Source organism: Chenopodium quinoa, unplaced genomic scaffold, assembly GCF_001683475.1.
Source record: "Chenopodium quinoa cultivar QQ74 unplaced genomic scaffold, ASM168347v1, whole genome shotgun sequence".
In the NCBI taxonomy this organism is placed as follows: Eukaryota; Viridiplantae; Streptophyta; class Magnoliopsida; order Caryophyllales; family Amaranthaceae; genus Chenopodium; species Chenopodium quinoa.
Window position 1 is genome coordinate 1,487,392 of NW_018743669.1, and position 27,571 is coordinate 1,514,962.

The 27,571-nt window shown below is 33.0% G+C and overlaps 2 protein-coding genes and 1 pseudogene across 2 annotated transcripts; 1 reads left to right on the forward strand and 2 right to left on the reverse strand.

Moving 5' to 3' along the window:
* Positions 1-8,126: 8,126 nt before the first annotated feature.
* Positions 8,127-19,238, reverse strand: LOC110683315 (annotated as a pseudogene).
* Positions 19,239-19,419: 181 nt separating this feature from the next.
* Positions 19,420-22,151, forward strand: LOC110683316 (putative FBD-associated F-box protein At1g78730). Its single transcript, XM_021859662.1, has 6 exons — positions 19,420-19,488; positions 20,037-20,397; positions 20,490-21,166; positions 21,254-21,397; positions 21,741-21,908; positions 22,086-22,151. Exons 1-6 carry the CDS (start codon positions 19,420-19,422, stop codon positions 22,149-22,151), a joined length of 1,485 nt encoding a protein of 494 aa, XP_021715354.1.
* A 1,993-nt stretch (positions 22,152-24,144) lies between these two features.
* Positions 24,145-25,946, reverse strand: LOC110683499 (60S ribosomal protein L30). Its single transcript, XM_021859885.1, has 4 exons — positions 25,791-25,946; positions 25,569-25,674; positions 24,753-24,854; positions 24,145-24,468 (listed from the first exon to the last, which is right to left on the reverse strand). Exons 1-4 carry the CDS (start codon positions 25,809-25,811, stop codon positions 24,362-24,364), a joined length of 336 nt encoding a protein of 111 aa, XP_021715577.1. The 5' UTR covers positions 25,812-25,946; the 3' UTR covers positions 24,145-24,361.
* Positions 25,947-27,571: the final 1,625 nt, after the last annotated feature.

The window sequence follows — 27,571 nt, forward strand, 5'->3', positions numbered from 1 at the left end:
TAAAAAAAAAAAAAAAAGTTATTTATTTATTTATTTTAAGTGTCATCGATTATTTTAGATTTGTTCCTTGCTTGTAAAAACATCATTTTATGGGTACATAAGCCATGCCACCATGTGGACTAAGAGTCTAAAAGAGTAAGAGTGTCATATAGTCACATAACAAACTAAATTATCCATCCAATATTATTTCGTATGTTGGCTAGATAAGTCTAGCCCATTTAGATATATGAATTATTTTAAGTATACATGATTGATCACAACATACCTTAAATGGTGAACTAAAAATGTACGTACCTACTCAAAATATATGATCAAATTTGTGTCTACATTATAATATTTCCTGTGAGTCATCGGAACATTAATATTGTAACAATCGATGATAAGATGATTATGTTTGGTGTTGAAACAGGGAAATTGTCAAGTGTTGCGGATGCTGCTGGTGTGCCACAATGTAGTACATTGGTGAACTGTGATGCGAAAGGGAATTGCAAAACACTTTGTGCGCAACAACATCCTGGAACTACTGCAACATGCGTTACAGATCCAACTGGAGCGATTAATCAATGTTGCTGTCAATAGAATTCCTTTGTTATCTACTTTATTTTTACTGAAAAATAACATATGATGAAATAAGACTTTGTGATGCAATATTTGAAATTTACGAGTAATAATTTTTTTTCTTCGTTCTCACATTATATTATGCATACGGCTAAATAATTTGGAGTAGTGATTTGATTTCCAATTTTGGATGCATCCCAAAGCTTTATGAACAATTTTAAAACACATTTCTTACAAAAGGTTAGATTCTTTAAATATAAAAAAAAAGGTTCAATTTTATTATTATTATTATTATTATTATTATTATTATTATTATTTTTTTTACAAAAGGTTCAATCGCTACTTTCATTTCTTAATTAGTTTGATTGTTTCTCATGTCAATTGAACATCATACTTGAAGTAAGTTATGTTTCATCCAGTGCACCTTGCACCGATTTCATTAACTCATGTCTATCACGAACTTTATGACAACAAATAATGATCATATATGGTTGTAAACGACATTATATGACCCCGAGATGTATCCCCTAGAGTTTCAAGACTTTTCGACACCGGGCCCCGAAACCTCCAAAATTTCTAAAAAAACGTGGATATTAGCCTTCAATTTTGGAATTTTTTGACTTTTTTTTGCTCGGAAATAAAAATTTCCGTAATGTTCAACATGATCCCTAATACCCTCCGGGAGTCCAATTAAGTTTGTGAAACCATCTAATTTGCCTTTAAACGACCAATTTACCGGTTTACAAATTATACTGATTTCATTAACTCAAGCCTACTACGAATATTTATGACAACATATAATGATCATATATGGTTCCAAATGGCATTATATGACCCTGATATGTATCCCTTAATATATCGAGACTTTTCTACACCGGGCCCCGAAACCTCCAAAATTTCTAAAAAGAAACGTGGATATTAACCTTCAATTTTGGAATTTTTTGTATTTTTTGAAATTCTAGGGGATACATCTCGGGGTCAGGTAATGCCAATTGGAACCATTTTATGATCATTATATGTTGTTATAAATGTTTGTAGTATGCTTGAGTTAATTAATGAAATCCGTGCAAGTTGTAAACCGGTAATAAATTGGCCGTTTAAGGGCAAATTGGATGGTTCCACTAACCCAATTGGACTCCCGGAGGATATTAGGGACCATGGTAAACATTTCAAAAAAAATTATTTCTAGACAAAGAATTCCAAAATTTAAGACTAATATCCACGCTTTTTGAGAAATTTTGGAGGATTCGAGGCCCGGTATTGAAAAGTCTTGAAATTCTAGGGGATACATCTCGGGGTCATATAATGCCGTTTGGAACCATTTATGATCATTATATGTTGTCATAAATGTTCGTGGTAGGCTTGATTTAATGAAACCGATGCAAGTTGTAAACCGGTAAATTGGCCATTTACAGGCAAATTGGATAGTTCAACACACCCAATTGGACTCCCGGAGGGTATTAGGGACCATGGTAAAAATTTCGTCAATTTTTATTTTCGGGCGAAAAAAAGTAAAAAAATTCCAAAATTGAAGGCTTATATCCACGCTTTTTAAGAAATTTTGGAGGTTTCGGGGCACGGTGTCGAAAAGTCTTGAGATTTTAAGGAATACATCTCGGGGTCATATAATGACGTTTGGAACCATGTATTATCATTTTATGTTGTCATAAATGTTTGTGGTATGCTTGATTTAATGAAATCGGTGCAAGTTATTATAACCTAAATAGGTCGTTTAAAGGCAAATTGGATGGTTTCACCCACCCAATTGGACTCCCGAAGAGTATTCGGAACCATGGTAAATATTTCGGCAATTATTATTTTCGGGCAAAAAAAGTCTAAAAATTCCAAAAATAAAGGCTAATATCCACGCTTTTTTAAAATTTTTTGAGGTTTCGGGGCCCGGTATCGAAAAGCCTTGAGATTATAGGGAATACATCTCGGGGTCATATAATGTCGTTTGGAACTATATATGATCATTATTTGTTGTCATAAATGTTCGTGGTAGGCTTGAGTTAATGAAATCGGTGCAAGTTGTAAATCGGTAAAATGGTAAACATTTTGGCAATTTTTATTTTCCGATGAAAAAAAGTCAAAATTTTCTAAAATTGAAGGCTAATGTCCACATTTTCCGGAAATTTTGGAGGTTTCGGGGCCCGGTGTAGCAAAGTCTTGAGATTTTGGGGAATACATTTGGGGGTCATATAATGCCGTTTGGAACCATATATAATCATTATATGCTGTCATAGATTTTCATGGTAGGCTTGAGTTAATGAAATCCGTCAAGTTGTAAATGTAATACCCCGTATTTTATTAAAAATAAGTATTTTGAGAAGTATTTAAATAAATTGAAATATTTTAATTAAAGTATTCTAATTATGCATTAAAATAATTATAGAAATATTTTTTAAAAGGAAAGTTTATTTAACTAATTATTTTATTGAAGTTGCGGTTTAATTTAAGAAATTTTATTTTAATAAAGTTTTATTAAGGAAGGGATTAAGAAAGATAAAAAATTAAAGTTTAGGAAGAAGGGTTTCTAGAGAAGGGGTATAGTTATTCAACACTTGAGGTAAATCAAACTTTGCCGAGAGTGAAGAAAACCCAAGATAAACTTCTTTCCCCTTTTCCTTATTTGACTTAAAAACAAAGGGAATTATAGCATGTACTTGTTAACTTGTCCTCTTTAACCATTCACTAGAATCACTACTCTCATATATATGCATAAAAAATAAAAAAAACTATTCTTTAAGATTATCAATCACTTAAAAGATAAAAATTATATTACACTTAAGTACATAGAATTGTCTTATATTAGAATTACAAAACTGTAATCCTCTCCACATTAATCAAATTAAATTTATTTTTCTTACAATCATATGATTATGATATGTTTTGCTCCGAATAAGGAGATTATGTAAAGAACATATTTATTTATCATTACTTGAATTATTGAATTGAGTGTAATTAAGACGATAAAATTAAGAACAACAAACAACAACTTTCTTGGTGGGATCGGTTTGGCATTGTCCAGAAGTACCCCGACGAGAGTGGCAATGTGAATTACAAAGACGGGAGTACATGCACCTATATTGTCACACTCCGCGTCATTCTCATTCATGCCATCTATTTCCGCTGACCCTTGTACTCTTCCTGCCAATGTACCACCTGTTTTTGCATTACAACACAATTTATTACGCGTCTTTTTATCATCAATTCCTAATTTACAACACAATTTGTTATTAATAATGTACCACCAAATTATAACGTATGTAGTATATACGAATGATATCAACGGCTAGGTAATTCATCATACGGAGTAACATTCTCAATTGACATGGTTTAAACATATTCATTTTATATACCCATAAAATGATGTTTTTATGGGGAATAAATCTTAAATTATCAATACTATCCCTTAAAATAAATAAATTAGTAAAAATTACTTTAATTATTTACATGTTAACATAAATAGGGGACAAGTATTAAATAAATAAAACAATTAGAAAAGAGTCAAATGATCAATCCATCAATAAGACAATACTAGCATTTTATTTTTATTTTTTTTTGTAAAAATAAAAAATAAAAAATAAAAATGTATACCGTAGGAATTAGCAATGAGTAGTACGACCAGCATGATAGAGATGAATTGGGATGATTTCATCTTGAATTTTGAGAAGAATTTGTATTATGAAAGTAATTTGTGTCGAGAGCAATATTTTACTTAGCCTTGTAAAGACTACAAAGTATTTGATTATGGCTAAATGTTATAAACTTAAGGCCTTTTTATACTACAAAAATATTGTTGATTTAATAATAAATCATAGGACCCTAAATCATATTATTCCCATATATTATCTTATTTAGTTCCATAATTAAGGAGAAATTAACATACCCAGTAAATTAATCCCATAATATTCTCCTTTAATTAACATTTATATATATAGTTTTATATATCTGGATCTTGACATGTTTAGGCTGGTAATTTCTTTTATTAATTCCAAGTATATATGTTTTTTATTTATTTCTTTGTTTAGACTGGTAATTTCCTTACAAGAGATCAATCTTATGATTCTGATCTGTTCTTTACGTTTTACGTACATTCGATTCTATAAAAGATAATAAGGCAACCACATGTATTTTTATAATATGATTCTTACACCTTTTTTTCACCTCAGTGTATGATTCTTTTACCTCTTATCAGTAGCGAGTCTTGACCGAAAACTAATCACTATGATTCTATAATATTAGAGGAGCCGAATTTGAATATTTTACTTCTTGCTCAAAACTATAATCACTATCTCTTAATATTTTATACATAAAATATTTGATGATTTTACTAGCATTACTTTGATTTGCACTTAATTAGTCAACCAAACATATGATTTGTACTTTATCACATTAGTAATTACTATACATTCAAAAGTTATTTGCACATGGGTACTTTATAACTTGATCAACAATTAACTCATGCATTACTCTATAATTTGCATGCTAAATAGGCTCGGTTCCTAAGCATATACAATCCTCCATTAACTCATACATTCGAAGTAGAGAAGAAAAATGTCTAATCGTTGCAAATAATTATATGTACGGAGGTAGTATTATAAACATGCCAATTTGCAGAACAAGCTAGCATGATCTCGAATGTCATTACACCTAGTATCGATTCTTATACAAACAATTATACTTGTTTATCTTTTGGTCGCACAAAATATATAATCAAGGTAAATGTGCTACACATTATTATAATCAATAACTATATACTAAAGGCGAATAAAAAATGACACGTGGTAAAATCTGGTTAAATAATTTCCCTCCATTTTTTTTCCCTTTTTTGTCAAATTATGTTAGGCAATTTTAATACACTATAATATTTTCTTTCCTATTTAAACGCAATCTTTATGTCCCATTTGTAACAATTTATAGAAAATTTAAGCAAAATAATATTATTTAAAAAGATATGCATAATTTTTAATATAATTAGCAGATATCGAATTTAGTTGTTAATCATAACTATATACTAAAGGCGAATAAAAAATGACACGTGGCAAAATCTGGTTAAATAATTTCCCTCCATTTTTTTCCCTTTTTTGTCAAATTATGTTAGGCAATTTTAATACACTATAATATTTTCTTTCCTATTTAAACGCAATCTTTCTGTCCCATTTGTAACAATTTATAGAAAATTTAAGCAAAATAATATTATTTAAAAAGATATGCATAAATTTTAATATAATTAGCAGAATATCGAATTTAGTTGTTAAAATAAAAATATTTATAAATTTTGGTGAATCCGTGCATTGCACGGGACTATAAGCTAGTTAGGTATTAAAAGTATGCCATATAGGATCATTTTTGGATAATTCTATGTAGTAGATTATTAAAGGAAATAGAGGGATTGGAATAATTTTTTTTTGGTGTCTACCCGGTTCACCAGGCAGAAAGACTTGCGTGGACCTGGTCCACAATAATGTTATTGTGGACCCGAGATTTATACACACGTAATTGGCATTATATTAAACATAGTGACCCTTAATTTTGACATAGTAACATTATTTTTAACATAGTAACCTTTATTAAAACTAGTATAACGTTTAATATTATTGTGAACTTTTTTTTTTTGAATAGATATTATTGTGAACTTAAAGTACAACATTATGACCCTAATTTTAACATAGTGACATTTATTATTTATATTAACCAGTATATAAAATATTTTATTAAAAAAATTAACCTCTTATAGCCTATATATTACCAAAATGATTTTTATTTCAACATAGAGACTTTTTTTTCTATTATAGTGACCCCTGTTTTTTTCTAATAAGACAACCATAGTTTCCCTAATTTTAGTGGTCCACAATGAATTAGTGTGAAGCAGGTCCATTTTAGAATTTGTATTGAACTAATCGGTAGTATTGATATATTATTGTTAGTGATGAATCATATAGTTACTTAGTTAGTGATGGCACGATCAAGTTAAGCGTTACTCACTTTGGGTGGATTTTTGTGATAAGATATCACATGGAATTGTGGAGCAATTACTCATGATAGATAGGCAAATGATACTAGGATAATTTATGGATCTATTGACTCCAAAGGCATGTTTCGAATTACTGAAAACAATTGAAATGAAGTGATTGGAGCTGAAGTAAATTGAAATGAATGGTTCATAAGAGAAGGAAATTATGAACTGAATTGAACAGATCGGAGCTAAACTGAACTGAACTGAATTAAGCTGAACGGAAGAGGCCCTAAGCGGCTAAGCACTTGTAGTTTGATGATTTTCTTCCATTAATGAAAAATTGTAATGTTGTTTAACTTCTCAATTTAATATTATAATAATGTTATTTAGTATTTTAATTTTACAAACAATAAAGATTTGAAAGCAAATAGATAATAAATAATGTAAAATAAGGACATGATAAGAAACTAAAACCACAAATTCTTATATGTGGCTGGTCACACCGTGTGACCAACCATCATAGGGGTTAATTCGTAGTGTGTAATAGGGGTGGTTACTTGGACAGTGTTAAAGGGGTTACTTTTTTTTAGTGTTGTAGGGTTACTTAGTCAATTTTATAGGAGTTACTCGATCAGTATTACAATGAATACTTGTTAGTGTTATAGGGGTTACTTTGTTCATTTATAAGTGGCCACACACAAGACGGACTGTATATTCACAAGTGAATCCAAGTGAGGATCTATATACGAAGTATTCTTTAAAATTGTAAAAAACTAAAATATTTACTCGCAAAAAATCAAGATAGTGAATACCTATATACTTATATTAGATTGGTAAAAAAAAAAGTAAAAAAAAATAATAATAAAAAAAAAACTCTAGCGATAATTTAAGGCCCATTCACTTCACCTTATTATTGATGAACTAAATTATTTTTACCGAACAAAAATTATATTTAATGAACTGAAATTATTTTTTATTGAACTGAAATTAATTTTGCTGAACTAAAATTATTTTTACTAATCCTCTATTATATTTCTTCTTTAGAGTTTATAATTTTTACTGAACTGAAACTATTTTCACTGAACTGAAAAAATTATTTTTATTGAATATTATTATTTTTTTAAGGCGAACTAAACAAGGTCTTAATAAAATATTACACTATTGATAAAAATAAATTAATCTTGCAATTTGGTAAAAAAAAATTAATTTGGGTGATATTTTGAACAAAAATTCTACTCCCTCCGTTTTTTTTTTTTATATGCATCACTTGGGAACGCACATAGTTTTAGGAGATAAATATAATATTGTGAGTGAGTGAATAACTTATTATAATAAAAGTATGACGGGGACCATGAAAGAGAAAGTATGTGAGAGAGTACTACGTATTTTGTTCAACAACCACCTCGAAATGCCTATTTTAGTAGATGTCCAGTTGGTTTTTGAAAATTGTACTCGAATCCAAACCCATGAATTGGTATAAGCATATAACCAGATGTAGTGGATTTGTTAGGGGTTTTTCTACATTAACAAATTTACTTATTGCCATATAAAAAAATTAGATAAGTATTATGCTAAATTTATTATTTATATCATCTATTAGAGTTCTATAATCCACGTTTTAAATATATCACACATCTAAATTACAGTACAAGTCGAAACATCCAGTGCCAATTTTAGCAGGTAAACCAAGACAATTCCTTGCTTATTTCCAGTGATATACAGTGCAAGATGTCAACTTCTCCAGAAGCTGCTTGAGTGATGAACTTAGAGACAAAGGCCATCTTGCTCAATGGAGATATCGATTCGGCTAAGCTCCCAAATCTGTTCAATGGCCTATACTTGCCCGTATGTGTCATGTAATCAGCTATTAAGGTCAAGTGCCGCATGTCCACTGTAACTCCATAGTGGCCAAACACTGAAAATATTTCTGCTACAATGGTAGCTCTTGCTGCTTCAACCCCGTAAGTATCAAGCATCGAATGTATGTCATTGGACATAATGAAATTGAGATCAAGCTCATCTTGCAGATTCCAAAAGGTAGTAAAATCCACACCTGCAGTCTGAAGAGCAGGACGAGAATTTTCACTTTTTTTAAGCATCGAGAACCCTCCATTTCCTGAGTCATCCAAATGAAGCTCCACAGCTTTACAATGCTCGATCTTGCCAGGGTTCTTGACATAAACTTTCTCAGCTGTCTTCTGAGCAATCTGCACAAAACCTCGAGTGAGAAAATATAACTTAATGATATCTAAGACATACTTCTTCATCACATAAAATCAATGAAGTTTCTCTAATGCCAGTCATGAAGGTATAGTTTAAAGTGTAGGTATGTTTAAACAGCGGTCACATAAACACAAACATAAATAGTCTACAAGATGATGAAAACCAACAGAAACAAATACGAATTTTTGCATTACCAACATACCTGTGTTAGCAATATATGCGGTTCATTGGTTAACTTAAAATGGACTTCGAAAAACAGTCCATCACAAGCAACATGTATTGCTCTATCTTTAGCTGATGTTTTTCTTTGTTCAGCTTCTGATTTTTCCTTTTGCGGCTGCAGTGAATCCGGGTCAGAGGAGGCTTTTAGTTCTTCTTGCTCCACACTTTCTTTCACAATTTCATCCTCGTTCAGTTCTACCTCCTCCTCAACTTCCTCTTCAGAGTCGTCATCCTCATAGTCCACCTCATCTTTAGATCGCCCTTTCTTTTTCCGAGCCTTTGAACTGAATGGATCATCCTCTTCTTCACTATCACTATCTTCTTTTGTTTGTGACTCAAACTCAGAGCCATCTTCGTCCATCTCATCTGAACCTACCGTTTGGGCTTGGGATTCCAATTTAATACCACTTATCCTTGAAAGCAAATGCAAATGACTTGATATTGCCGCTTCCATTTTCTTCAAGTACTCATTTAGCAGGGTATTTTGACAGTCTTCTAAAGTTACATCAGTGTGACGAGGATAAAGTTCAGGATCATAAAGCTTTAATTTCAGCTTGTAAATACTGCAGATTTCATGTTCCTTGATGGAAAATGGAAGAACACTAACTTCCATGTTTTCTATCAAGTCAGCAACCGAAATCCTCTTTAACTTTGCAGCAAGCTGCTCTGCATCATCCCTGCAAATGTACAGCATATAAATCAGCAGAAATTCGTGAAATGAAAAATGTAATAACCATAGATATTGCAACATTATAGGCACTGAGAAAAGTAGAACTTTGCATCATTGCATGTGGCAGAAACTCGAAAGAACAGCAAACAATTCTCCATTCCGACAATTACAAATGTGATAAGCAGACTCGTATGTAGACCTTCATAGATCCTAATACTAGGAAAATCATTGTTTTTCCCCAAGAAAATCCAACTCCACATGTAACAATTAATTGCCATATGCACAAAAGTTCTTGTACCATTCCACATTCATCTTCCTTTCTGATTTCTCCTTTTATTTTTTGGCAGTTGAAAACTTTAGGTTCAAACAATTCGGCACAGATAATCTGTCTGTCTCTAATTACACATAATGAGATTTGATCATAGTGCGAGAAAGAAAAACAGAACTCACATTGCCTTGCATTTTAGCAAAGGGCATGTCATAGTAGGAGTCTTAATGGTCTTTGACGCATCCTTTAAAATCTCTGACAGACGTGGAATTCCCAGCGTCACATTCATCTCTCCTCGACCAGCATGATGGAATGTATTCAATCTGAAAATTCATAATCACGAAACCAAAAAGAGAGTGCATAAATTAAAGGGTTCCTGAGCGAAAGTGGATGCCACTTGCAATCTGGCAATAACATGCTATGAATAAACTTCATTTTTTAGCTATTCTCTCGGGTAACAAGAAACAAAAATGAATTAATGAAGAAATATGAGAAAAGCATTAAAATATGATTGTACAGATGAGAGGTTGGTGCAGTTAAAAAAAAAAAAAGCATCTAACAGCTTGTAAGAACATGACTTGAGCAAAATCCAATTTCAGGACATCTAGTCTAAGTATTCTGAAAGACAATAGGCATAACGCCTGGAGGAGCTTAAAACAGAGAATGTTCCACCTTCTCTTGTATAAAGCAATATTATACAGAAATCACATCATACTAACTGGCTAACTGCTGCACTTACTGCATGTTAGAAGAACCAACTAGCCACAACTTTTTTAATCCTCACTTAAAAGTTTTCCTGCTGCTGATAACCAAAAAAACTTAATATTTACACAAACTAGGAGGGAGAATGAAGACCTACGTCATTTGGGTGGAAGGTTCCCCAATGGACTGGGCGGCAATGATTCCAACAGGCTCCCCTGGATGAGCAAGACTCATGTAGTATTTGTTCTTAACCAATTTCAGAAAGTTCAAACAATCCTTGGGGTGTGTATGTCGAGAATTCAATGCTGCTGCATGATTTTTTAAGAATTCTTCAGCTTCCTTAGCAAGTTGATTTGGAACTTCATTGTCTTCTTCAACATACTTGGAAAAGCATTCATCATCATTTTCACCAACAGGATTTTTGCTAGCGATCAGTTGTTGATTCTGGAAGGAAAATTCAAAATCAAAATATAGTAAGTCTTACATAGAATTTGAAAGGAACCCTAAAACATTTGTAGGTTAAGGCATCCCAACCAATGCTAATGCTTCAAACTGTCGAATATAGCTCATCTTATGAACATCAACCCCATCTTCTCCATAGCGAAACTGGATGATGGACCCATCTCCATCACGAACTGTGTAGTCATAATTAACACTGAGGCACTCCAGATTTTTAATCAAGCACCTTTGCAGGTATCCACTGCGAGATGTTTTGACAGCTGTATCGACTAATCTATAAACAAAAAGACAGCACATGAATCAAAAAAAACTAAACATCAAGTTATTCTTAACTAACACCCTCACCTCAAACCCCTGATTCCGTATTACATGTAAAAGAAAATTTCGTACATAAAACTTAAATAATGGGGCTACCTAAAACAGGAAAGGGGAAAACTAAGCCCACCTTCCTAGCAAATTACAAGAATCTGAAGGCAAAGCTACTTCGAATTCCGTATATTAATAATTCCTTAAAATATAGGAAAGATGATGATCCTAAGTTCCTAACTAGGTTTCTTTCCCCCCTTAAAAAACACTGGTCTGGAATTAGTCATTCCAGAGTCCAGACAGTGTGATTAACAGCGTATTATGAGCTTCAAATCTTAAAACACGTGCAAAGTTATCTCAGCTAGCTACTTTCCATTTAGGTGGATTGTCACTGCTATTTAAGGCATAGATAAAAGTTCTACATGAGACATTTTGGGGGCAGAAATTAAATGTCTGAGAAAAACAATTGAACAAAGTATACCCTTTGCGACCAGCCATGCAGTGGAAATAAAACTCTTGGGGGCGGAGACCAGTGAGATAACGATCACTAATAAATCCTCCAGCTCGAGCTGAACTGTCCCAAGGGGCAAAACATGGTAATGTCTTTCCAGAGACCATCCGAGGTACACGCTTCCCTTCCAGCTCTTGTTGACCCAACAAGAGAGAAATTTGTTGGAAATTGAACTGCCAAATAAAAAAAGAAAATGAATACCAGTGAGGATCACATGAGATTGCAGCTCAGCTGTAGCAAGTGTACAAACCAGCAAACTTAGAGAATATAGGAGTCACTAGTCGAATGAGAAAAAATAAAGTGGTATTGTTAAAAATAAACATCAAAGCATTAATCTGTCAAAATGAACAATGTCAAATCACTCAAATGCATGTTATTTTGATCATAATTATTTAATTATGCTACTTTTTTAAGCATGTATTTGTAAAGCAATTATATGCTTTAGCTTGTTGACATAATTACCATTTATGTGTGACCATTCAAAATATAAAATCTGATCATTTTGATTGGACTATTGGAGTCATTGGACCACGAACTAATATGTTCAGACATGAAGAGCAATAAAGCAACAAGCCAGTTAGAGTCAAAAACTTACACTGCCACCTTTAGCTCCAGAGAGTGTCATAAGAGAAAGAGCGTTTCTCCGAAAAGGCTTAACTAGACCTTCAGGAAATAGCTTAGTGACAGCTGAGCTCAATGTATTAAGCTTACTTCTCATCATCCCATCAAGTAGCATTATTGCAGATTCTCCATTAGCCCGAATTGCTTTCTCTATTCCAATTTGCATCTCCAAAGAGTCTAAAAGGACGGAAAGAAAAGGACAAAGCTAAAATTTAGAACAACTAACAAGTAAATTGCAATACAAAATTATGAATTAAGACACAATAACAAGAAGCCGCACATAGCTTTCAAGTCTAATAAAGGAAAGCCTTGGAAACTCCTCCATGTAATGCATGTTATACATTGACAAGTGAGACTAAAGATACATAGCAATTTATCAAAAAAAAAGAAAAAGAGGTAGTATGTGAGACCAAGGTCAAATTATAAAGTCAAAACACAATACCTTGTTCCAAGAATATTTTTATTGTGTTGTGATTAGTTTTGAGCTTTGAACACCTTTCACAATTGGAAATTTGAAGCTTTAATAGGATGGTTTCAAGACTTAAGTGAAACCAAGGTAGAACAATAGGTGAACTAGGAGAGCCTCTACCCCTAGTAGTTTTGTGTTAGCAAAGAAGTTATCCCAAACATAGTTGTTTTAAGGAACTTAGACATGAGAATGGTCAATCTGGTGACCCAAATTAAACTTTTGGATGAAAGGAGCAACATCATTCATTAAAATCATGGTATGCCCCAGTACCCCACTCACATTAAGTGGTAAAAGAGTTGGTCGAAAGAAAATTGCTATCATGAACAAATTTTTGCAGATAAAATCATGATAAATCCTTAAGTGACAGAGATTAAGAGACTTAAGACATAATGCGATATTAACTCTTCTTAAAGTTAATGAAGGCAAAAATTCTACAGTGAAGAACTATATTACATACCTAAATGTTCTTTCTCACGCCCAATAAATTGTTGGTGAACATCGTTGCCACAGTTAAGGCAAGCATCAAGCAACTTTTTCCTTTGGTTGTCACAAGGTTGTACTAGGAGAAGATCATGAACTCCGCAAGTAAAACCATGCATCATCTAAAGCATAGCATGAGAAAAAAAAATATTAATGCAAGTCACATGCAACGTTGCAATTGCAATATCAAATCATAAACAAATCATTCCACAATAAGTGGAAGAAAAATCAATAAGAAAGCAGGAGGCCACCTGTAGAAAAGCAATCAAAACACGACATAATGCAGTAAGCAAGTGTCCTGCAGCTTTAGACCCATACATCTCCTGCACTGTGTGAATTAATCCATACTTTCCAAACTGCTCCTTGTCAATAACCCCTTGAATTAGTTCATTTTTGTAAACAAACACAACATCTTCATCAATGCTGTGACTAGAATACCCAGACATCCTTCTTTCCAAACCAGTTTCGAAATGTTTTTTTCTGAACGTCCAACACTCTTTTTCACTGCTTTTTGTTAAACTTCCAACATTCATCTTCTTAGATTTCCGAATCTATTTAAATTTTCGAGAAACCTCATCAGTTGCTTTAAGACTTTCACCATTCTTCTTAGATTCATCCATCCCAAAATACTCTCGTGCAATTTTTGCACGCTTTTGAGCAGTAAACGGTAAGTATCCTGTTGTGATTTGATTTAAGATTGCAGTTATGACCTGTACAGGAGTGATTAAAGAATGTCAAAGCTAAGTCCATTGAGAAGGTTAAAAGATAAGATTTCTAACACCTAAGATATACAAATGATTGATACAGTGTTATAGACAAGCATTCATTCGAACCTGCTTCCCTGTCCAAAGCCTCTTTGGTCTAATTATAACCGGTGGATAAGCCTGTACCACATTTTCTGAATCCAAAACAGATAATTTCTGGCCAGGTTTGGCATTGAGAGAGGGGACGCCAAAAGAACACACACCGGACATACAAATAAGTTGATTAAATTCTTCCAAGGTAAGAAATGTATCCCTCTTTGTGAGAAGCACAGCACCTACAATGTTATCCTATTTACAAGTACAGATACATGAGAAACATTAAAAACAAATAGGGAAAAAAAGATAGTGGGATATAGGCAGGAAAAATTCAATCATATTGAGTTATTGACCCTCAGTTAATATTAAAGATTAAAACCTGAATTAAGCCTCTTTTAGGATCACCACGAGTAGGAACAATATACTGGTTATCAGCATTGACAATATTGTAAGCTTCAGCCCGGGAGATCTCATCTTGTGGAAAGTGAACATTAATTTCATCACCGTCAAAATCAGCTAGCATTGAAGGAGCTGAATCAAAACAACCACCAAGTAGTGACAAGTTAAGCATCAAAAATCTAGCAGAATTATATACCAAAGAATCATTGTAGGAAGAAAAACATACTCGCAGTTAGCATAATGAAAACGAAGAGTCCTCTCTTCAGGCAAGACACGAACAGTAAGTGCAATCATACTTGGTTTATGGAGAGTTGGCTGTAATTTACAAAATGTATCAGGGACTAAAAAAGCATTAGACAGAAGTAATTTATTATCTCCTCATACAGTCATACCTGGCGATTTACCAGAACTATGTCCCCATTACGCAGGTGACTCCTCTTGAAGATGATAATTTTTTTGCGAAAGCTACCCGCGATTTCCTACTGCATGATAGTTTATAATTTGATACTTTATCAGCATAGTGTGTGGCACCAGGGTGAATCTCAGGCCCGTTGAGAATGGCATCCTTTAACTTTGTCAAATTCCATGGTGTCACTCTCTGCATTGACAACATAAAACTTCAATTGAAACCACAACCTTATTGTCCAATATTAACTCTCTTCCAAGGTTGCAAAAGCTTAATTTCAAAGAGATCAATCTCACCTCTGGATAGGTCAACTTTAATGCAAAAACAAGAGGAATACCAATCTCATTGGTAGCTAAATAAGGATCAGGTGATATTACAGAACGACAAGCATAATTAACTGTTTTCCCAAGCATCTTGTGCCGGAATATGCCTTCCTTTTTATCCAGCATTTTACATATTCCAGAAGTCTTATTTCTTTGTGCTAGACCTGACAATGTGGATAAATTAAGGGTGATCAAAGAAGCTTTATTTAGGCAGCAACTTGTCATTCTATGAACAAGACAAGACATAGTCACACATGATCAGTTTCAGCAAATTTATCCAAACAAAGACAAGACAAATTTATCTAAAGCAGCTAATAACCGGTATATTCTGGAGAAAATCTGTGTGATACTAGGATACTAATCAAAACAACATCTACACTTGTTAGAGTTACTGAAACTATGAATAGAATCATAACAAGACGTAACGCAAGATGAATTTCTATCACATGTTTGAACAAGGTCATAATATGAATACCATGGACATGAAGATGATGATTGATGAATAAACAAAGATGCAGACTCACCTGCTGCACGCTTGTTGTTAAAATAAACATTTATATATTGTTGAAGATTCATCCACCTACTAAGAATAACATCAATCTCAGCATGCTGCTCATAAGCATTAGCCAAGGACACATTAGCATCCAAAATCTTGCCCAACAGAACAGTTTGAGGATGCTCCGTAACCTAAAAGAACAACAATCATAACCCTGTAAATGTGAGTGTGCATTATAAAGATGTAATACAGCAACACAACCAAAAAGTCATCAGCAGTAACAATGAAAGGCAGAATCACTATTATACCAGTTGTAAACTTGTAGCCAAAACCAAAACTTTGCAGTCATAAAACAAAGTTCATAACTTGCATCTAACAAAAGGAATTATTCTCTCAAGGTCCTCATCTAACAAATCCTTGCCTCTAAAATGAATCATACTAATGTCCTTGATGCTCTCCCCAAGTCCAATCACTTCCACATCCCAAAAAAGCCTAGAATTAGTTCTCATAGTTTTCTTATACCATATTAGCCATTATTACATGAATTATATCACAAAATTAAAAGGGAATTATCACTACAGAACTACTCTATGATACTAGAGTATACTTTAAACTTCATGATCCGTAATAAACTACTTTAAAAAGTGACCTGATAATTCATGCTTTCTCTCTAGTAGTCTAGTGTCAATTATCAAAAAAATTCTTTTATTGTATTTTTGAAAGAAAAAAAAAGGCACAAAGACAAATAGTTAGCCAGCTTAACAAGCTTGATAAAAGATAATCACCTTCATAAATCACAATAAACAAGCAGCGAAATCTTCCCAGGTTAGTTGGGGTGTACAAAAGAGAATATAGTTGAAACTTACTAGTACACCTTTCGAAGCATTACGAAACTTCGTAGGAGGCACAAGAATAGTTTTTAAGAAGAACAACGTAAAAGCTGATTTCTTCTGAGATGTATTGTGAAGTTGCCGAATATCAAAAATGAATGAGCATAACCAAGCCTCATTTTCCCAAAGACGCTCTACTATCCCTCTGACCTGCAAATATCAAGTTAATTGCATCATGTCCATGTTAGTATTTATGCAATACCTCTTGCTAAAGCATCAAGAGCATACATAAAACTAGAAAAGCTTGAGCCACAGTTTGAACTATCCTTATGATATATGATCTGAAAAAGAGAAATAACATACTTCTGTTGGCAATAGAGAACGTGGTTTTTTCCACTTCATATATTTTAACAGCACATCATCATTTATTTTCCTCCGCTTGTTTGATGGACCTTCAACATCTCCTTCATCCATAAGTTCATCCAACTTATGCCCTCTGATAATATTTGCCTTTGTGTTGTCATCACTCCAGCCACCCTAAAAAAGAGTAATTATATAGATATCAACTTAGAAAGAAAGAAATCATATTAATAGTTTATATAATCAGTTAGTCAATGATTAAACATTCAGAGAAAATTTTCCTCATTTAGTCTCAACAAAAATGTTCTGTAAACATTTTTCTGGTTTATAGCAGCAATATTTATAAATCCCAGTTCACCACCGAAACTCAATACAGTGAACAGAATGAAAAACAAAATCATGTTGGCAGAAGAAACACATAACTAATAAATCCATGTTCAATATTTTGATAGAATACATTTACAATTTAAAATTATCATTAACTACTGTGTTAATGTAAATGCATCCTTATAACTCCAGGATAGATTCCGAGTATTCCCTGCAACTCATAAGTTAGACTCCATGAACTCCTCCATACACCAGTATAATACCCAATCAAAAGGAGTAGGGAAGACAAAGCAATCCTTAAATTACGACTGTATTTGACTAAGTTTTCAGAATCAATCTCGTTCATCTCAATATATAGACAGCAGAATAACCAAATAAAGTATTTTCAAATAAACACAAAGTAGTCATTACACACATACGACTAACTCAACCAAAAGGGAAAAGTAATCGAAATTTGCAGCTTGTTAGTATATATATTTACCATGTGAATCAAACCAAAGGTTGGTTTAGTAATGGGAGGACTCTTGACATCACAATGACTACACTTGGTCCTTTTCTTCATCATGAAATTATCCAAGACTGATAGTGTTTCAGAAAGCTGAAAAGAGGTCCAAACATCATCACCCCTATTATCACTGTCCTCGTGATCATTACTTAAAACACGACCATCATCATGTAACTCTCTAGCACCAGAAACATCACCCTTGATTATAAGGTTCAACTTAGAGATGCACATTTCAACCTGCAAGCATTTTAAAAACCGTACCAATCAACATTCATTTAGGCATGATACATACGTCTAAAAAATCATATATACAAGCAAGAAATCAACAAGGAGCTTAACAAGGACTAAGGGTCTATTCATATTTACTGAACTGAGCTGAACTGATTGGAGCTGAGCTGAACTGAACTAAACTGAACTAAGCTGAAATGAATATTTTATGAGAGAGGGAAATTAAGAGCTGAACTGAACTGATTGGAGCTGAACTGAACTGAACTGAACCTGAAAATAAGTAAATATGAACAGGCCCTAACTAGGTTCATTATATTATTTGCCACGACGAAATAGTATATTACCTCCTCTTGTGATGCCTTGAATCGGTAACAAATCAAACAAGTGTTCTGTACAACACGTACGAGCCTATCGAACAATAAAGGGTGGTAAACCGGTGACACAAGATCAATGTGACCAAAATGTCCTGGGCAAAAAATGGTCACGAAGACCACACTTTTTGCAACTGTACATAAAATAAAACAACAATGTCTTAAAACAGACAATATGCACATTCTAACCATCAAACAAAACAATCAACAAACATAATGCCACCCCCTTAATTAATTATACTCCGTAACCAAATCTCAACCCTCACGATTTTTTTTGGTCCATCAAATTTGCCCGTATTAGAAAGTAATTAATCGAATTTGCCCGTGCCACAGCATTATAATAATCATTATTTGTCGCTTTTTGCACAATTTTCAATGCAATATTGTAATTAAAATACTCGTACGTCGAAATAAAATAAAATAAAATGACATACAGAGTATAATCATTCATCGGACCCAAAAGAGGATCATAGAGGCCACCAGGGAGAGGCCGGCCAACAGTGTCAAGCATATTCGGGTTCGTAATATTAATAACGCTAAGTTTCTTTGCTTCTTCATCCGTCATTAACCCGAATTCCACTTCCTTCACACATTCTGTTGCTACCTATAAATTCAATCACAAGAACAAATTAATTTTTCAAAATAAAAACATAGAATTATAGACTTAATCAGTTGCTCAATTTTTTATTTTTTTTTTGAGGAAATTAGTTGCTCAAATTGATTATACCTCTGTTCCATTCATCTTCAAGATTATAGAGAATTGAACCCAAAATTCTCTCTCCTCTCGTGAAATCACTCTATTTATAAGAAGAAGATAGAAAAATAAAACAAAGTTGGAGTACTTTTTCGCGAATTAGTGGATTTTCATGGGTAGTAGTACTCGTCTCCCTACAGACGGCACCAAATTGTTTCGGATGAAAACAATGGGACCTTGCCGAAGGTACGATGAAGTGGATGAAGACTGGTCCGGTCCAGTGGATGTTGGGCCGAAGGTTTCATGCACAGCAAACACACGTAAACTGGCCTCGGGGGTGGATCCGAGGAAGACTCCTCCGATGCCGAAGTCAAACAGTGTATTTAGAGAGGAAGCTATGCCAGAGATTTAATGCTTGAGGCTTTTGTGTATATCATAAATGAATCAATTGAAGGCTTTTATACCTTTGTCTATAAGGAGAGGAGAGTAATTGGGCCCTTAAATAGTCATGGGCTGACCACAACAATTCGGACCAAAGGACTCATGGCTGACTTGGCTTGATAGGAGGCTTGGGCCTTGAACTTGGAATATTGGATCATTTAACGACCAGGCTCAATGAGATAATCGGACCCAAACAAATGACTAGGCCCAATTAGATAAATTGGACCCAAACAAGCCTAATTTGATAATTGAATCAAATTTACTTGTTAAAATTGCTATTTTTTTTATTTATTTTTTTTGTTAGTGATATTTGGATTTAATCAAGTATTAGTGTTGGGTAACTTGGGTTACCTTTGATTATATTTATACTATTGTATTTGATTAGAGTATTGTTTAACATTGTAGTTTGTATTTTGTGATCAATATGGAGCCTGCCTTAAAATCTTGCAAGCACAAGGTAGGTGTATTATTCATTTTTGTCCATTACAAATATACTCAAATTCGCGTTATATCCATGATAATTCATTACTTCAGTGTTCCGAAGTAAAAGGGGGTGAGTTCATTGCTGAGAATGATCGAATGAGTCAGTTGCCACATGATGTTTTGATGACAATCATGTCTCTTTTAACAATGAAGGAAGCCGGAAAAACAAGTATTGTATCACACACATGGTATAACTTGTGGCGTTGTTTACCTGTCTTGTTCTTCAAAGTTGATCCCTACTCTACAATCAAAGATAAACTGTTACTTCCGGAACAAAGATCAGGTTCGATAATTTTGATATATGAAGTATAATATAAGCTCACTTATAAATTACTATGTTATTGTTATAAGTGAATTGAACTACTTGTGTATCAGGTTTTACGGGGTGGGTTAACAGTGTGGTGGGAGCTCATCTTGGTCCTGTTATTGATGAGTTAAGGGTGATTTTCGATTTGGATGTCAGATTAGAATCTGATATCGATAAATGGGTGATTTTTGGATTCTCAAAACAAGTCAAACACCTTGAATTGGACTTGACACCATTCTACAACAGAAGTATTTCCTTGATTGACTGTTATACTTGGCCTCTTGACTGTCGTATATCATCTCTTGCTCTGCTTGGCAATATGACATTCTTAAGATCTTTGTGTCTTAAATATGTGAATGTATCTGGAAAAGACGTCGAGTGTCTTCTGCGTGTGTGTTATGCCCTGGAGGATCTTTGCATTGTTAATGGGTCAATCGACTGGACACATATAAATCTTCCGGATTTGTCTTTACAATTGAAGCATCTAAAGGTATTAGATTGTCCCCGTTTGATGAGCATTGACATTAAGGTCCCAAAACTTGTGTCATTTACTCATCATTGGCGGCCTATAGACCTCCATATTAGAGATTCGCTACTGCTTTCCAAGGTATCAATCGGTAATGGTGAGTTTCAAGGAGAGATTGTAAATCATGTTCTTAACTCCCTTTCAACGTGCTTCTCGAATGTCAAGTTCATGAGTTGGGACTTTATGTTGGATCACCCATTTGTTGACAACCTTGTCAAGGTATTCCAATAGATGCCATTGTGAATAAGTACTACTCCGGTTGCTTTATTTATGTATTTATTTTGTAAGTATCATTTTCTTTTGCAGGTGAATATGGGGATCAATAACCCACCTTGCATGACAAATCTCAAACATATGGAATTCCATGTTACATCAAAGGGTAACGAAAGCCTACTTGGATGGGCTGATTTTATTGAGGCATCTCCATTCTTGGAGAAACTCACTATGAAGGCAAGACACCCTCACCTTTTTCACATATTGTTTCAAATATATATATATATATATATATATATATATATATATATATAGGAAAAGGTTCTCGTGACAACTCCTTCTCCTATATGTGAGAACCCTTTTAATATGCGAGTATTGTTGCTCATTTGATAAATGAGCGCATTATTTGTTCATTATCAAATGTTGCTTACTCATTGTCATTGCAACAATTCTCACAAAAGGGTTCTCTTTCACATAAAGACCCATTCTCACCAGATTCCGGCCCTATATATATTTGTATAACCATTTCTGGAGTGTTTTGCTTAATGATGATTGTGATTTTTCCCATCTTGCATTGCAGTTCTCCATATTATATAACATGAATACTGAGTTTAGGAGAGATATAGTCAAACACAAAGGGCGTCCTCTAAAAAGCTTGAAGACATTAGAGCACATTGGCATTCTAGGACTACCAATTGACATCGAGTTTGCTACCTATGTAGTCGAGAATTCCATCATGCTGAAAGATGTATTTTGTTGTAAATTCTGGGGCCTGAACAAATTAGAAAATCTACAAAAAAGCGTATTAAGGAGTTTAGAAATACTTTGCCCGAAGGAGTCACCTACAATGGCTTCTAAACTAGTACGAGTAGTATCTAAATTTTCACTAGTTTCAGGGATTCAAGTGTGCCTTTATTTATTTTAGATTGGTGATTATCTTCCATTCATAGCAGAAGCAATAGTAAGAAGGCGATCAAGGTCTCAAGGGTGAACTAGCAATGTGAAAGGTTTGTGTTGTGACTTCTTATGTGTCAGGTAATGAAAATTTAAGAAATAGAGACCGGACTGATTAAGCTAGGACTTGATCGGAAAAACAAGTATAAAGACCAGACTAAATCTTATTGGTTATTTTAGAAAATTTAAATAATATTATGAAAAAAGTTGAGGAAAAACAATTTGGTAATGTTTTTCTGTAGTAAGGGTTTATTCTATTCGGCTTATTTTTTAGTTTAGTTCAGTTTCTAAATATTTAGTTCATCTCAATTCAGTATGAGAACAAACCATAAAGCTCTGTTCAGTTCACCTTAAAATAAGTTCAGATAAGTTGTGATAAGGGTTAATCAAGCCCAGATTTAATTTATAACTAAAATAAGTTCTAATAAGGGTTGATAAGTTCAAATAAGTAAAAATCAGGTGAATAGAACACACCCTAAGTCGACACAAAAAAGCTCCTAAAATAAAAGTTTTCCTAATTAATTAGAGATAATTTTTTATCATTTATAAAGATATTTTTGCGTAATTAAAGCAAAAAATTGGTTAGATCATTGTTTGAATCCTCAAAATAATGGTATTTTGACATTTAAATTCTTATTATTTCGTACGTAATGATTGATTACCCAGACTCATTTAGCCATTCAAGCCCAATAATCACCCACACCACAACTCAATCTAGCCCAAACTCTACAACCTCACCAGGTCCAGCTCATTCAACCAAACCAAGATTTAACCAAGCCTAACAAGTAAGCCTTTGCTAACTGGTATCGGTCAATCAAATTTTCTTTGAGTGAATTTGAGATTTTTTTTTTTTTTTTTTTTTTTTTTTTTTTTTGAAACAAGTGAATTTGAGATTTAAATATAGAGGAATATAGAATAATTGACATATTGTCAAATATGCCAATTCAAGCCTAACTACTTATTTAGGTAATATGAATATGATAATTGATCATCATCATGAAATCATGCTTATCATATATCTTTATAATCATTTCCTACAAGGTACATTATTAATTTTTACTAACCAAATATCTTGGATAATGTACATTATTAATTTTTACTAACCAAATCCTACAAGGTACTTCCTTTAGGGGTTTGAAGTTTTGAACCGGTTAAAAGTATTTGTTAGATTTGTTCCAAAACTCTCTCAATTAAACATCTTCAACAAAGGCTAAAGTTAGACAAAAGCTAAAGTTATGGGAGATGATTTAATGCCTAACAACTGAGATATCATGTTAACAACTTGTGTAAATAAACCTTTTGATCTTTTACTTGCGTAGTTCTGTTTTTAAATTGATTGAAAAGTCAAAAGTAGCAAATTCAGTAACAGTTCCTATATTTAATTTCACATAAACTCGAAGTCATAAAAACTTTCAAAAGTCACGAAAATTACTATGTAATAAGCAAAAAATTGTCATTGAAATGGATGACAATAAAATTCAGACTTTCAAGGATCTACTAGAGGTGTTGCCTAATGTTCAGCCATGAACCCAAAGGATGCAACAAGGCAGCAGATCTTTTGGCCGGTGTAAAACTAGTGCCACTAACGATCGTAATCTAATGCTTTTGAGCTATTAGCCAAACTTTCTAGCTGATGTAATTATGGAGAACAGACCTCCCTAATTGCTTTGTAATGTTGAACTCTTTATCAATCTATTCCCCGGCTTACATCAAAAAAAATTCAGACTCTGCATCAAATAATAACACTAATTTCATACTTGTTGAGCCACATTTTCATTCTATTCTATACTTTCTTCAATAAATGGTTGGCTTTTCTTAGCAGCCCCATACTTCTACAGGTGTACTGCATGACTGAACACTACTAAAACGGAGGATCAACACGATGAATAAGCTTTGCTAGACGATGAGAACTTGTATAACACATTCGTCAGCTTAGCCGTGTTTTATCTATCTAAACATTTTGGATATAGGATTTATCTAAATAAATCTGAAGTGTTTGGAGCAGAGAATCGATTTGTAAACATCGTCAGTAGTCATAGCAACACTCAAACTGGCATTCAATCACATTCTAAGATTAAGCAAGATACAAGTACATGAATCCATAGATATAACGCTTCATTCAAGTGATTGAAACACAAAATATGTCTACAAAGAAACAGGTCCAAAAGACTGAAATAGAAAAAAGTTCCTATGAATTGTGACTCTCAAAATTGCACTCCAAAATAAATCAACCTAAAGGCAGCAAATTTAGTGGTCAGGCATGTTCTTGATGATATCTGAGTCACCAGCTTCGATAATGCTGAGGCAACACACCCTGTAGTACTTCCCGCAGGCAGTTCCAAGATCAACATTGTCTGTAAATCACGCAAACAGGTTTCCAAATTAATATACACCGAATTATTCATCAACAACAATCACTTTTCTCCAAGAATTTGAGAACTGTAGAATTCATCGAACTACATATATGGATTATAAACGAGATTGCATTATGGATGGAAGGGCTACCAAATTAGAGTGTACAAACTAAACAGAAGAACAAGTTGCCAATAGCCATTACAACAAGTTGTAACTAATGTCATGTAAACCAAGTATCAAGAGGTAATAATGAGTAATGTACAAAAAACCGAGAAATACTTACTTCCGTTGTAGTGGTGAACTCCAACCTTGGCCAACATAGCATAGTACTCAATCTCAGACTTCCTCAAGGGTGGGCAATTGTTTGAGATAATGATCAACTTAGCTGAAATAAATAATAATAACACGTTTTAGTACGACATTTTAACATCATCAAAACAGAGTTGAACAACAACAAAAATGATAACCATTGAAACCCAAACTAAAGCATAATTCAATGACTACAAGTGCAAATAAGGCAAATGAAATATACGTGCCTAAAAACCGAAAATATTTAACACGAGTTTTCACATGAATGCAAACACTCAGTCCAATGTAACTAAATGCACTGCATCATATTTTCTAACAAGTCATTTCGGAACCCTACCAATCACATACTAGTATACTGCCAATAAGCAATACATATCACTAACCCATGAATCACCAAAACACTCATTTCATCACAACCCTCATATTCGGCTATTCATCATTAATACTATAAAGTAGCAATTAAACAACATATCAATAATTGTATCACTATACTGCTGCAAATAGTCTCACACCAATATTTCTCAATCATTCTAACAATTTAATTAGGATTAAAACAATAACATAAATTACTGGATTATCTACCTAACATCTTAGCATAACATTATATTCAACTAAAATTATCTCAAATACAAATTTAGATTTGCAAACAAGCAGAATACCACAAATTTCTATAAATTTAAACAAAAAATTAAAAATCATTCCTCAAAAATACGATAAACCCATTTCAAATCAACGCAAATGGAACAAAAAATTACAGCCAACAAAAATTAGGGTTTATAAAAGAACACACCTTTAGAAGATCTGAGGGTTTTGAGAACAGTCTTGTAACCAAGAGTGTACTTTCCACTCTTCATAACAAGAGCCAATCTGTTGTTGATGCTCTCATGAGTCTTCTTCTGCAATTCAACCCAACATTCAAGATTCAATTTTTATCCATGAAATCAAAAATAGATCAATTAAACTGGAAACAATAACATGAATTTCGAAGTAAGAATAAGAAATTAGGGTTTACCGTCTTCTTTGAGGGAGCCATGACAGCTTGAAGAGAGAGAAAGCGAGGTTGAATGAAGAAGGAGAAATGAACGAGCGGCTTGCTCCTCTGTTTAGGGTGGGAATTAGGGTTTAGTAGAAATCAGGTTATTTATAGATTGACGATTTCTGTAAGCCCATCAAAAAATATAGACTTTTATCTTTGTTGGGCTACTAATTGGCCCATTTTACTATGGGTGGAAGTCTACGATACATTGATATTAAATGTTAGGTAAGTTTGATACACGAGTCCTTTGGTTGTCGTTTTTACTTGACTCGAGTATGTTCTATTCGGATTATTTTCAGTTTAATATTCAGTTCAGTTTTTATTTTCTTTCTCTCATAAAATATTCAATTTAGTTTAATCCTGCTCAGTTCAGTCAATCAGAATAGGTCATTGGTTTGATTTTTACACTATTTTATCAAATTACAAATGTTAAGTACATAGTTATAGGTTTATTTTACTAGTATATGTTGAGAAATTGAATATGTTTTTTATTTATATTATTTTGATAATAACATAATAATTTATTAAATGGCTAAATAAAAATCAGAAGCGATTACCTCCTCAAATGTCGACATAAAGCCCTACTCATACTTTAGTCAAATCAATCTAAGGAAACAGGATAAGTTGTAGATGAACGACTACATTAGCTTCCTTAATGGCATTAACAAAATTTACTAAAGGTCAAATAAACTCGTCAGTAGTAAGATTATCTTTTACAATGATTCCAATATACTAATTAGGTTGCTTTTTTTTTTTTGTTGGTCCTTCACCGAGTGTCGCAAAATAGCCGAGAAATTGAATATGTTGATGATAAAATTTATACATTGACAAGTGTAATACTTCCTCCGTTCTATTAATATTGTAACAATGGACTTTTTGTACTATTCATCACTCTTGTTTGACCATATAATATGAGTTATACATTAAGCAAAATATAGTCAAGTGGGAATTTGTTGGATTCGTCTAATATAATACTTTTACAATATCAATTTTTTATAATTTTTACTCTTACACAATTATAGATATTTAACATATAAAATGTGTTTTGAGATGCGTAATTTCCTCCTTGTTACAATATCAACAAAACGGAGGAAGTATATAAGTTGAGTAATAAAATATAAACAAAAGGAAGTATGATTTTTCTTTTCTTTGGTGTTTTTTGAATGAAGATATTTATTGAGTAGATGTTATAAGTGTCATAATCTTTTTTCAAAAAAATAAGTGTATATCATGTGTCATAATCTTGTTTCTACCCAACTCATATAATACCATGGCGATCATTTTTTTTCACTGGAATTAGTATTTGCAATCCCGGCCCATAGCATACAACAATTTATTATAATAGACATTTTGAGGGGTATAGTTGACATATGACCAAGAAAACACATATCATACAACAATTTATTTTTTCACATTGACTACATTGCTCAACAAAACTCTTTTAAATTAAATTCTATTGTGATTATAAGTTTATAACGTCATGAAGGTTCATTTGAAAATAATTAAAAAAATTTAAAACATCAAAAAATAATCCTTCCTAATAAAAAAGACGGGAATCCAATAAAAGTTATTAAATACTAAATATTTATATTGTTATTAACTAAACATCATATGACATGAAAATGACTTGAAAATACTATCCTCTCTATAGTTTTCTTTACATTTACTTGCTTTATGTTTTTTTTATCACTTTCTTGGTTTGGGTTGGATTCATGATTTGCAATTTTCAGCACTTCTGCAATCATGCTAGCGTTTTT